We start from the raw sequence: 13,772 nt of genomic DNA, 5'->3' as shown, positions 1-13,772 counted from the left end.
GCCCTCCTTAGCTCACAGATTTTATAAAACATTGGAATTAAGAAAACGGATTACAAAGGTGCTTTGAAAAAAAAAATTGTACGTGTAGGTGTATGATGATTACAATCTCTTAGAAGACACACACTGACATAGTTTTTACAAATTCCCATTTTAAGCTACCTCCATATCCCTGCAAATTACTCAGGACCTGATTTTGGAAAAGAAACCCTGTTTTTTTCCGACTACATTTTCCCCTAACACTGACGCCACCATGCTATTTTTAGCCCCTGTGTGCACCTGTGCTTTGGAAATCAGTGTCTGTCAAAATATCTCACTTCTTTTCCCCGTTCATTAAGCTTACCCTTGAGTTATACTTGGCTTTCATTGATCTAAGAGACTTGATATTATTTTTGTATTACTTTAAAATGATAATTTGAAAACACCAGGAGAGAACTTATCTCTTCAGAAAAACACAATGTATTTCTGGAATCCCCAATGAAGGGGCCCAGCTAAATTCCCTCCTTTCCTCTGACATGCAAATAGTTAGAATAAGAAAATGGATTTTCAGGGCTGGGAGTGCAGACATGCTTTCCGCCCTGGGGAGCCTGCCCCCACCCCACAATGGGGAGCCAGGTGCAGCACCGAGGGCACAGGACCGGCAGGCAGAGGGGAGGGGAGGGGAGCAGCTCATTTTATCCCCACAGCCTCCCAAGGTAGGAACCATCATCACCCCCAGCTTTTTCTTGAGGAAAGCTGGGCCCTCATGAGAGTTTAGGTGATCTGCACAGAGTCCCTCACTTAGAAGGAGGCCCACATCTGCACTGGCATCTAAGGCCTCTGAAAAGGGGTAAGACATCGTTCTTTACTTACTAGTCCCACAGCTTCTGTTGAGAGAGTGGGTGGCAGCCAGCCTTGAACTAAAATTCTCCCAAACAATCTGCTGCTGAAATAATGACAAACGCTACCCAGAGTCTAAAGTGGGGGGAGTTCTAAAGTACCAAAAGCAGACTTTTTTTTTTTTCTGAAACGGTACAAATTGATTGCTTTGGAGGTAAGAAACTCTACACAGGTCACCAAACAAGAAAGAAGAGGAGCATCCATGTGCCAAATGCTGATGTTAGCAAAGTGTGGCTTTTTCTTTTCTTTTTTTTTTTTTTGACATCCTAGGTAGGCAAGAAAAACGAATGAAAAATGAAAGGCACCGAGGCTCAACTGTGGACTGTAAAAGAGCTATTGGAAGCCATCTATCCTACCCCTGGGTATGTACTCAACAGAAACGCATACCTGTGTTCACCAAGACATGTACCAGAATGTTCACAGCACTATTCATTACAGCCAAAACCAGACACTATCCAAAAGACCCATCATCAGTAGAATGGGGAAAAGAGATGGTGATCTAGTCACACGATGGACCGATATGAGGAGGAACAATCTATACCCATGAGCAACAGTACTAGTGACTCAAATGCACTGTTAAAAAGAGACCAGACCCAATAGAATACATCCCGTAAGATTTCATTCATAGAAAGTAAACTAATTGGCAAACGCAATCTATGATACTAAAAGGTAAGATAGTAGTTACCCTTGGAGGGGGCAGTTACCAGAAGGGAGCTACAGGAAGGTTTACTGGTATGTTCTGCTTCTTGATCTGGGTGCTGGTTATACACAGGTATTCAGTTTTTAAAAATTCAGCAACTTGTAAACGTATAAAGCGGACTGAAGTGGACAGGACTGTTAAGGAAAGACATTAAAGCTACACATACCAAAACACTAGCCACTAAAGTTCTAATCCAAACCTTGAGGCTACTTCCATGCTCAGCCTAGAGACCAAGTTCATCTCCCTTCTGGTTATGCAATGTATAGGTTTCTCTTCCCCGGTGTGCTTTTTTTTTTAAGTTTATTTATTTTGAGAGAAAGAGAGAGAGTGAAAAAACGTGACCGGGGGAGGGGCAAAGAGAGGGAGAAAGAGAATCCCAAGCAAGCTCCCTGCTGCCAGCACAGAGCCCAGGGCAGGGCCCAATCTCACAAACCGTGAGATCATGACCTAAGCCAAAATCAAGAGTCGACACTTAACCAACTGAGCCACCCAGGTGCCCCTTCCCCAATACACTCTTAATCCAATCTGCTAGGGTTGCTATCATCAGGTTAAAGGTAAATAACATAAAGCAAAAGCTTGGCAAATATAAGCACAAGGCCCAAATCACGGATTTGGCGGATGCCATTTCTTCTGATTCCTGAAAACAAATGAGGCAAATTGAGAGTTCATCTCTTCCCACTTGAAGTCAGGATGCTTTTAAGGGGGCAAAATACAGGATAATCATCCAGCAGTCACATTTCAATTTCAGTTACAAATTAAAATTAGAATCTTGGGGGGGGCCCTGGATGGCTCAGTCAGTTAAGTGTCCAACTTCAGCTCAGGTCATGATCTCACGGTTTGTGAGTTTGAGCCCCGCATCGGGCTCTGTGCTGACAGCTCAGAGTCTGGAGCCTGCTTTGGATTCTAGGTCTCCTTTCCTCTCTACCCCTACCCCTCCCACTCACACTCTGTCTCTGTCTCTCTCTCTCTCAAAAATAAATAAACATTAAAAGAATTTTTTTACTAAAAAATAAAAAAAAAAAATTAGACTCTTACTGCCCAGAGAGAAAAGGCAGTAATGGAAGGAATTACTATTCACTAGAAAATAAAAATGGACACTATTTTTGAACAGCTTATTACGAGAATATATACTGGGAACTTTACATTTTGCTATGAATTTTACATGACAGAGGCATGGAGTAGATAACATACTTCTTCAATTTGAAGACACTCATTTTTGTGTTTCTAAAATTAGTATGCGGCTTACAATCCAATACATTCATTTAATGGAATTTCTACTCTCCCTCCCCTCCAAAAAGTTGTATTAAATTGATGGTGCATCTTATAATCTATGGAGTTAGATCAGAGTTCATATGGTATTAAATGACCCCCCACTTTTAGGTAACGAAACTGAGGCTCAGAAAGAGTACTAAGTAACTTGCCTGAGGGCATATAATGAATACGGGGCTGAGCCAGGTCTTGGGGAACCATGACTCAATTCCTTGAAATCCCCTGGTCTTTCTATTTTAAGAGAAAGTAGATAATTGACTTGGAAGAAATCACCCTCAAAAATGTTTGCTAAACACTTAACTGTGTGTTTTGGTAGATACGATGTGAAGGAGTTGAAAGAGGCAGGTCAAAACTATCTGACTCACCACAGTAGAAACCGGAACTGGAGATGATTACAAACTGGAGTGATACTGGTCTCAGGATGCCCGTGGGAGCTGAACGAGGTGGCGTGGAAGTACAACAGAGATGCAAGGAGGTGCGGTGCCTCTGTCCAGAGAGATAGACAGCCCTGGGAGACACGAGCTCAGAAAGCACGAAGGGCTGCAGGACTAGGTCATCAAGGACCAGCAGGAAGACATTTATTTCATCATTATGAAGCAGCTATCTGATCAATGCGTGTTGAACGTGAGGGACTGGGAACTTTAGATAACGGCACAGTGAGTCTTAACATCCCATCCAAACTAAGAAAAATAATACTTTAAACTCTGCAGTTCCAAACCAACAAGCTAGTCAGATGAAGCCTAAAGATAAGGAGGAAAAGTGACTTTCATCTCTTCCAACATGAATCCGCAATTCTAAATCAATCATCCCCAATTTTTTTTAAGCTGTTCAAGGCTCAGCTTCGAAGGAAAAGATGAGCCTCCAGCAGAAAGCACACCGCATGCTGTTTGTCACACACCGACCTCTCAGATGCAGGTTTTCTTTCAGCTGCTTCATTTGCAAATGAGTTCCTCTAGGTGGGTCTGAAAGCTAAATTTGTCCAGAATGGGCACGAGCCAGAGCAGCAGAGAGAAGGTCTAGATACTGGCCTTTTCCCATCTGGACAACCAGCGCACTGTCCTGCCCCCCACTGCTTCTCCCAGCTCTCAGGACGACAAAACAATGTAAGGAAGATGGGAAAAGCACGGGAGGGGGGACACGAATGATGACTCTTCTAATCAAGGCACATCTGTCAACATTCACCTGCAGTCTATTAGAAAGGCTTTCTTATTTTACCAGTCTGACAACACAAGTGAGCAAGATTTTGCAAGGAGGGTCAAAGAGCCAGTTTTGACCAGATCCTTCTCACAAAATGACTTACAACCACCGCTCCTCCTGCGCACATATTACCCAGCATGCCACCCACCAGGCACAAAGTGCACAACAGCCACTAGGTCACAAATAATAACCAGAGCTGGCAGCGGGCCCACATCATTTTCTAATCTCCAACTGCCTGCTTAACTTCTGCACTCAGATGCCTAAGAAACATCTCTAGACGTAACATGGCCAACACAGAAACTCTTCATCCACACCCTCCCCTGGCCCCCCAAACCTACGCCATCCTAAACATTTCCCACTTGGTAAAGGACTCCACCATCCACTGTGGAAACAGTGGCATCTTTGAGTCCTGCTTCCTTCAGCTACTCCCCTGCCACATTCATTCAGCAGCAACCTTGTCCACGCTACTCCAAAATCTACCTACTTCTACCTCTGCAGTCACCCTGACCCAAAACATCATCTCTCTTGCCTTCTAACTGGATTTCTCTCTCTCCCCCATCCCGGGTGCTAAGTCCGTCCCACAGAGCGGTCAAGCAATCTTGCCAGTTCTCTGTTCAAAATGCTCCAAAGCCTTCCTGGTGTCTTCAAAATAAAGCTCAGAGGCACCTGGATGGCTTAGTCAGTTGAGCGTCTGACTCTGGCTCAGGTCATGATCTCACAGTTTGTGAGTTCAAGCCCCACAAGGGGCTAGCTGCTGTCAGCCTGTCAGCACAGGGCCCGCTTCAGATCTTAATCTCCTCTCTCTGCCCCTCACCCATTCACATGCTCTCTCTCTGCCAAAAAATAGATAAAACATTAAAAAAAATTCTTTAGTAAATAAATAAAGTTCAAAGCACAAAGTCCTGTACAACCCAAGCCCAGCCCACCTTTCCATCCGTGCTTTATCGTACTCACCCCTGGTTATCTCTGTCTGCATCTGCCAATCCTCATCCCTACAGCTGACTTGTAACCAGCTATCCGGTCTTCCTTCCGTTTCTGGGGCCTGCCTCCCAGCCTTCCTCTTGCTAACCCTTGTTCTTAGAAGGCTGTCCCCAGAGCCGGATCTTCCCAAAGCTGGCGCCTCGGCATTCGGATTTCAGTTCAGGCATCTTCTCCGAAGCCTTTCTGGAACACTCTATCCAACGTTATATGCCTTAAGTCACCCTCGATCATATGCCTCTCTCTTATTTTCTTCATGGGAGCTGGGACTTTCTGTCCTATTCACTATTGTAGCTCCAGTGCCCAGCACCGGCAAGTGCCAACTATTTCCATGCATTCAACCAACATGAAAGCACCTGCTATGTGCCAGGCCCTATTCTAGGTAACAAAGACGGTGGTAAACAAGTCAGGGATCTGGTTCTCGTGGCGCCTTCTTTTCTGAAGGGAAGCTGACTAACCAATGCCAACAGGTGATATGTAGCAAGTAAAATTAAGCACAAAGGAGATGGAGTGAAGGAGGGGTATTAATTCATGTAGGGCAATCCATAACACCTTGCCAATAAGGTGGCACCGGGAAGAGACTTGAAGAAGGTAAAGAGGTAAATCAAGGTTATCGTCCTCAAACAGAGAAACAACACATGCTAGCAACCTGAGGAGAGGGCGTCAGCTGCTGAAGGAAGAGCAAGGATTCCACCGTGGAGCCTAAGGTGCAAGATGGATAGTAGCAGCAGTTAAGGCCAGAGCGGCAGTAGGGGGCTTTGCAGGCCACTGGAAGGACTTGCATTTTATACATCTGATTTGAGAAGACATGGAAGGTTCGGGATAGAGGACAGACAGGCTTGATTTATATTTCAAAAGGATCACTCCAGCTGTCTACAGAAAAGACGGAAAGGACATGAGCTGGAATGATAATGGCTTGCAATGGAGAATGAAAAGGGACCTGTTACTCTGGACATATGTCTAAAGTAGAGCAAACTAGTAGCTGGCAAGTTATGGGATGTGGGAGAAAGACAAGTCGACGATGACTCCGTAACTGGTAGCTTGAGCTCCTGCAATAATGAAATTGCTCTTTACTTCTAGGGCAAAGGAAAAGGGTAACCATTTGGGGACATGTTAAATTTGAGATGCCTATTAGTCATCCGAGTGGTAATTTCAAACAGACAGTTGGATATCAGGAGACAGATCTGGACTGAAAATATGTATATTTGTATTTGAGAGTCCTCAGTTTATAGAAAGTATTTAAACCCATGAAGCTAAATGAGATCTCCTATAGCTGGAGACCGGTAGAGAAAAGGGCCTATAACTGATCCCTGGGGCACATCACAACATTTAAAGGTCACGATGATGAGGAACAAGCAGCAGAGACTAAGAAACAGTAAATTGGGGGGAGACAAGTCAGGTTATCCACATGCCAATTAATGTGCTCAAATTAATGTCAAATCTTAGTACCTGACCTGCCACTGAGTAAAGATCTAAATCACAGAATCTAGTGAATAAAGATAATCTCCGGAAAACTAATATTCCCTTGCCAGAAATACCCTGGAAAGTTTCCTTCATGCTTAAATAGCAAGGCCTTCTATTTTGGGAACAATTTCCTCTTTACTCGTCCCTTCATACATTCTACTACTACATGTCACATACTAGGTCGGGGCTAGGTGGAACGCAGATAAACAAACCCACTCTGCATCTGACCACAAACCACTCCCGCAAAGAAAAAAAAAAAAGCCTCTATTAACATAAGAAGTACTCGGCTGAATGTTGAGTAAATTGACATCCTCATGGCACCCACGTGAGTGGCAGAGGAAGGTCAGAGGGCACCTGCTCCGGGTAGAACCAGGGTGCTAATCACCGGCGTCCAAAAGATTAACAACGATCACAGAATTACCTTCCCACTGGCTCCTTCTCTGAATGCAGAGGGCAGGGAGCATAATCTTAATAGAAGAGCAAAATCAGTCCCTTCCCAATGGGCCAAAGCCACTTCTCCAACCATCCGTGCCCTAGCTCCAGACCCCTTTTTTGCCTCCACCCGCCCCCAAACCACAGGACCTCGCCCTAAACCACTGGAGCCGTCGCACTACAAATCCCACCAGGCACCGCGCGCCAACGACATGCCGGTCTACGCTCCGCCACTGCCGGGCCTCCTGGGACCTGTAGTCTCCACGCCCCTCCGCGCTGGTCAGTACCTGGAAGCGATAGAGGAAGGCTTCAGGCCAGAGGAAGAAGTAGGCCGGGCTGATGAGACCGAGTTTGCCGACCAAGGGCACCGCGACAGTGGCGGCGAACCAGTAGCGAGTGATGGCCGGGATGCTTCTGAACCAGTCCCCGATGTCCGACATCTTCACCTTTTAGGTGGCCAGGATGCGCACAGCCGCCGACTCCCAGTCCCTGGCCCCTCACGACACGGCCCGTTCAGCGAGTGGAAGGTGTCGAGGCGGAAGCCGCCCAAGTCGCCGATAAGAAGGCGGAGATCGGCGGACGTGGCGCCACCGAATTCGGACGAGCGAGGGAGCGTTCGGCGGCGAAACTTCCCCTTCCGGCGGCCGCGGAAGACGTTGACCAGAAGTCCCGCCGCTTAAAGGGCAAGCACCGATTTTACCACAGGGCCGCGGCTCCGCGGTACGGGGGAAGGACGGTATGGGGCGGGGCCAAGCGGGGAGAAGGCACAACTGGTGGGAAACAGTGGTTGCCAGGGGCAACGGCAAATACTCCAGCCAATGGCGAGGCTTAACGCCTACTACCTAGTTCAAGCCGGAGTTGTAATCCAGGTGGGTGCTCTTGGATGGTGTTTAAAAAGGAAGGAGGAAAATAAAGTACATAGTTCCTCATCTGTTCTTTCATTTGACAAATGTTTGTTGAGGGCTAAGTGCCAGGGTTCTAGGTAGGGTTCTAGACACCGAGGATCCTGCGACTATCAGAGCTGTTGTGGTACCTTCTCTCCTAGAGCTTACATTCTGATGGGGTTAGACAACTACTAATAAGTGCAAAAGATAATTTCAGAGAGTGGGAAAAAAAAGGAATAAAAAATAGGATGATGCAGTAGAGTGACGGGGTGGGAGCGGGGAAACGTGGGGAAAGATGACTACTTTAGATGAGAATGGTCAAGGAGACCTTGGATGAAGTGTCCTTTGAGCTGAACCACCCCCACCCCCCCAGGCAAGAACTGGGGAGTTTTCCTTGCAGAGAAAACAGCCACTCCTGTTAGCTTGGAATGTTAGAGGAACTGAAAGCAAAGTTATATTCTTAACTATGAATATAATTCCTCAAGCAGGATTTAATTACAAGTAGATGAGAATCCACCTTATTCTTAATCTGTAAAAAGGGAGACAAAACTGTTCCTGTTATTTTCAGATGTAAGTCCTGCAGTTTAAGACTGATTAAGCCAAAAGGGGAAAAAAAAAAAAAAAGATTGATTAAGCCATCCAGTAAAGACCACTAGAAACAAGCCTGTAGCCCAGAGTTAGTTTTATTTACTTTCTGCAGCAAGGAATACTGGACTCCAGAGGAACCTGGACCATCTCATCAAGCAAAAAAAGAATAGGGTCATTATTGGATTGCGAAGAAAGGTGAAGTAAAATTTTGGTGAAATTTAAATGAAGCAGTGTTTTGATAGGCTCAAAGCAAAGCAATGCTGTGTGTAAAAGTGTTAACATCAAGCCTAGGCCTGAGGGGCACCTGGGTGGCTCAGTAAGTTGAGCCTCCAACTTCCACTCAGGTCATGATCTCGCAGTTTGTGAGTTCGAGCCCCACATTGGGCTCACTGGTGTCAGCCTGTCTGTGCAGAGCCCACTTCAGATCCTCCGTCCCCCTCTCGCTGCCCCTCCCCTGCTAGCGCTCTCTCAAAAAATAAATATTAAAAAAAAAAAAATAGGCTTAGGTTAAATTCCAGTTAAAAAAAAAAAAAAAAAAAAGCCTAGGCCTGAACTTAGAAGCAAGTCCAGGGTCCTCTTCCCTTTGAAATCTCAAATTTAGGTTAGACGTGGAATGTTGGGTCTGAAAACTCCTTATTTAAAGTTTTGCAACTAGATTGAAAATCGTGTGTCAGGATGACCCATATAGCTCAGATCCTTCAGGCCAGAATGGGATTTTCCATCCATACCAAAAAAATTTCAAACCGTGAAGTGTGTACAACAATGTATTATTTTAAAGAAGATTTTTCAGCACAACATCCCTGATGTTCATTAACAGAAACCGTATTTACAGAATAAAAAGGCACTAAGTATTCCACAGACTGATAAAAGTATACAACATTTGGAGACCTAATCGATATCAGGCATAAAGAATATATAAAGAAACCCCTCATTCATACAAAGCTGGTGGGAATATAAATTAGTACAACCTTATAAAATAATATTGATATAAAAGCTAGAGGGGCCCCTGGGTGGCTCAGTCAGTTAAGCGACCGACTCTTGATTTCGGCTCAGGTCATGATCTCATGGTTTGTGAGTTTGAGCCCTGAGTTGGGCTCTGTGCTGACAGCACGGAGCCTGCTTGGGATTCTCTCTCTCTCTCCCTTTCTCTCCCACCCACTTCTTTCTCTCTCTCTCTCACTCAAAATAAATAAAAGAAGATTTAAAAATAAATAAAATAGGGGCGCCTGGGTGGCTCAGTCGGTTGAGCTTCTGACTTCAGCTCAGGTCATGATCTCACACTTCACAAGTTCGATCCCTGCATCGGGCTCTGTGCTGACAGCTCAGAGCCTGGAGCCTGCTTCGGATTCTGTGTCTCCCTGTCTCTCTGCCCCTAACCCACTCGCATTCTGTCTCTGTCTCTCTCAAAAATAAATAAACATTTTAAAAAATTAATTAATTAATTAATTAATTAATTAAAAGCTAGAGCATTGTATAAATAACATAATATTTGGAGATATTGCCTGAGCTCCATTCTCTGCATCTCCCTATCTTCTTGTACCCACTACACATTGTATCCAAGATACAATAAGAGGAAATGTGTTATCTAGTTTAGGTGGAAAGCTAAGGAAGGTTTCTCTGATGAAACTAAGTACAGGTGCTGCCCCCCCCAAAAAAAATCTACCAAGAACAAAACAACACATAATGTTTGGCAATATTTATTTCTAGGTTGTGCTCTAAAATTCAGAGTGCACAAGCTTGAGAGAACTGAATGCTAGGCAAATAACACAGAAGGGCCAACACAAGTAATAGAAGTCCACAGAAGGATTGCCATCGGCTGAACAAAAGATTCCCTAGGAATCATGTCTACATGGGACTGTCAGGAACAGACAGTACCTTCATGAGCAGAGCTGGGAAGAGAGACCAGAGGAGAAAATTCCAAATGGGGAAGTATTTGGAAGGGCCTTGGGTCTGCTGTATACTTGGGACATCAATTTTCTCTGGTTCCAAGGTACAGTGCTCTACTTTATCACTGACCAGAAACTTTCTGGATGCTGGGGTCTTGCTCTAGTTTAATGCAAACAAAAGCATTATGGTATCAACTTTGTCTACAGATTTTGTTCTAATTGATCAAATGTAATTTCTAAATTTGGATGAAAAAGTACGTGTGTATTATCTTTTAAAAAATCCCAATGCAAAACTGTAGCCAGGTTGATTTGTTATAACCCAATAAAGACAGATAGATACTGCCAGCCATAAATGATAAAAATTTCCTTTCAATGAGCATTGGCTAACAGTCCTGGGGCTGACAAAGAAAAGATGTGAGAAGGAATGAAGTTCTTAGAAAAATTGGGAATTAACGTCATTTTATTTTAAACTAGGTGGATTGGTTTCCCTGAGTTTGACTTATGAAGCGGTAATCCTAGGAGAAGTCAAAAATCTAAATGAAATCAAACTAACTGTCAAAAGTGCAGAAGGAAACTGCTCCGTGTATCCATTTGACTCACGGATTTGTTAACGGTCTCAATGTCTTACCAACCAAAATGTTGCCTTTTTAGATTAATTTATTTTTGAAACAGAAAATATTTATCATCGAAGAAAAGCTTTCTATTTCTTTAAAAAATAAATAAATAAAATAAAGTAAAATTCAGAGTGCATGCTCTGGAATTCAACTTCAGGCTTTAGAAATACTAAAGTTTAAGTTGTGGTTACACCACTTATTAGCACTATCATGTAAAAATGACAACCTCATGGTGCCTCAGTTTCTTCACCTATAAAATGTGAGAGGAAAAAGTAACAGCAAAACTGCTTTCAGAGGATTGTGAAGATTCAAATCAGATAAATTCAGGTTTAGCACTTAAAGCAGCATCAGCATTATTACTCTTCTCTTTTTGCTTCTCTTTTTGAAATGTTTTACAATGAAAGCATATCGCTTTTAGAAATAGAAATCTGGATTTTCAACAAACCCTATCCCTCCCACCATGTGATTCTGATCCAAGTTATCTGCCGACCATTCTTTGAGAACCATCAGACTAGATGGACATTCAGGATTTTTCTGTTTCTCTTTATAAAATCACTATATATTGTGATAAATTATTCTGGTCATAAAACACAAAGGTGGCTTATTCTTAGCCATCTTCAATAGAGGACTTCCCCCAATGCTCCCAAATAGCTTGCTCTAGAATTTAATTGCTTGGCTTGTAAGGAAGTCCCTGTGTTACTGCCATCAACACTCGTCATCATTTAAAACATGCAGGTAATGATTGGGCTAAGTTCTAGGAAAAACTGTGGAGGTATAGGGGAAATAGGTGATCTCATGAATTATTGACAAGAATATACATCAGTACAACCTCTCCAGCAAGCAATTTGGTAATATTCAAATGCATTTCTGGGAATTTAAGCTTTAGATAGACTCCAACTTTTTAAAAATGCACAAAGAGAGTCATTTTTTTAAATAGCAAGAGATTGGAAATAGCTGAATAAGTATCAATATGAAACTGATTAAACGATGGCTTATCCATATGGTCAAATACTATCAACCTTCATTAGAAAAAAATAACTTGGTACACTATAAAATAGAATGCTGTCTAATAACATACAGCATCAAGGACACAAGAGTTACAGTACAAAGTTCACACTATGCTATTATACAGTTGTACAGAAAGCACACACACAAACACACACACAGTATTTGCTTGAAATAGTGGTTGTCTCTGGAAATGGAAACTCAGAGGATGTGAGACAGGAGTGGGAAGGAGACATGTTATTGCATGTTCTTTTATCCTTTTAAATTTTGTCCCAACTATGTGTACTATATATTCCAAAATTAATTTTCAAAATATGTAGAAAGGCGGTTTGTTCAGAAAGGAACAGGTTCAATGCCAAAAACTTTAGAAAGATAGTTAGAAAAGACCTTAACTCTGTCTTTCCTGCCATATTGATGTATATCTCCTATTGTTTCTGTTAAAAAAGGATGTTAAGGAAACGGTGGGGGGGGGGGGGTGCGGGGCGCTTGGGAAGAGACCGCCATTGAGAGCACAATATTGCCTATAGCGCTGAAAATTGGCACTGCGCCTCAGAGTAATGCTGACAGACGTTGGCGGGGGGGGGGGGGGGGGGGCTGACGACTCAAATATCATCTGTCACAACAGTCATGCAGGAACACCATCCTAATGGGTTGCCTGCCACATAAGTGGCATCTTCAAAAATTCAAAGCACATTGCAAAGATGTAATTAATTCTTACATTAACTAGTAGGCAGTTTCATTAGCCCCATCATGCAGGTGAAGCTATGGCAAGAATAATAATTTCTCTTTTGTCATGCCTGGCAGAACCTGTCCTATATTTTTAGTCCTAAGTCTGGGAAATTTTAAAGATTTTGGCACACTGGGCTGGGAAACAAGGCAGTTACTAAACACTGGATAGATTATTCCCCATTTGTTATTTTGATGCACACGTGCATGCGTGCGTGTGTGTGTGTGTGTGTGTGTGTGTGTGTGTGTACTAAAAAGTCAGCCTTAGGGGCGCCTGGGTGGCTCATTCGGTTAAGTGCCCACCTTCAGCTCAGATCATGATCTCACAGTTTGTGGGTTCAAACACCTTGTTGGGCTTTCTGCTGTCAGCACAGAGCCTGCTTTGGATCTTCTGTCCTCTCTTTCTGCCTCTCCCCTGCTTATTCGTTCTCTCTCTCTCTCAAAATAAAAACATAGAAAATAAATTAAAAAAAATAAAGTCAGCCTTTTACATACCATAAGGAACGAATCTGGATTCCAGGCTTGCCTCTGTCTTTTGCTGATTGTGTGACCTTTGCTGATTGTATGTGACCATGGGCAGGTCACTAAAAACAATAACAATATTACCTGACACTACAGCAAAGTTGTTTGTTGTCCGTTTGAATTGACAGCCTGCTGTTAACCAAGCTCTGGGCTTGAAGTTTCCATGCATACCCTTAATGGGCACACTAACCCCCATAGATAGGTACAGAATTATTATTATTATTATTATCATTATTATGGACACTGAGAAACAGATTATCATCTAACTCATCCAAGGTCCCATAACTGTAAGTGGTGATTCCAATCCAGGGCTGTCTGACCTGAGTCCATCTTTTAACTGCTCTGCTCTACCTCTGTGACAAATGTAAAAGTTCCTTATAAACTCCAAAGCATCTCACAGATACTAGTTTTACTCTAGTAACTAACACAAAGGACCAGCACATGGGAGGCAATTAATGTTGTATAGATGAGTAAAGCAGGCTGGCTGAACCAAAGTTTATGCAAGAAGTATTTGGAATAAAATAATCCCTTTAATATCAGACTTCTCTTAAGTAACAATTCCACATGCCAAAATCATCAGAGAACAGTAATCCAAGCAATGATTACAGCTATTGATAACTTATATTCATCA

At 43.2% G+C, this 13,772-nt stretch overlaps 1 protein-coding gene across 2 annotated transcripts in view; it reads right to left on the bottom strand.

Annotated features, from left to right (window-relative positions):
* Positions 1–7,576, bottom strand: part of DERL1 (derlin 1) — a 28,268-nt gene extending 20,692 nt beyond the window's left edge. The window contains exon 1 of one of the 2 annotated variants that reach the window (XM_086695683.1): positions 7,204–7,576. In XM_086695683.1, the coding sequence (XP_086551809.1) occupies positions 7,204–7,356 (153 nt within the window). In that variant the 5' untranslated portion in view covers positions 7,357–7,576. The remainder of the gene's footprint in view (positions 1–7,203) is intronic. The other variant, XM_025923044.2, reaches the window with a different exon arrangement.
* Positions 7,577–13,772: the final 6,196 nt, after the last annotated feature.

Source organism: Puma concolor, chromosome F2, assembly GCF_028749965.1.
Source record: "Puma concolor isolate L17-30 chromosome F2, mPumCon1.1.hap2, whole genome shotgun sequence".
NCBI classification, from domain to species: Eukaryota; Metazoa; Chordata; class Mammalia; order Carnivora; family Felidae; genus Puma; species Puma concolor.
This window is presented reverse-complemented; position numbering and strand designations above follow the sequence as displayed.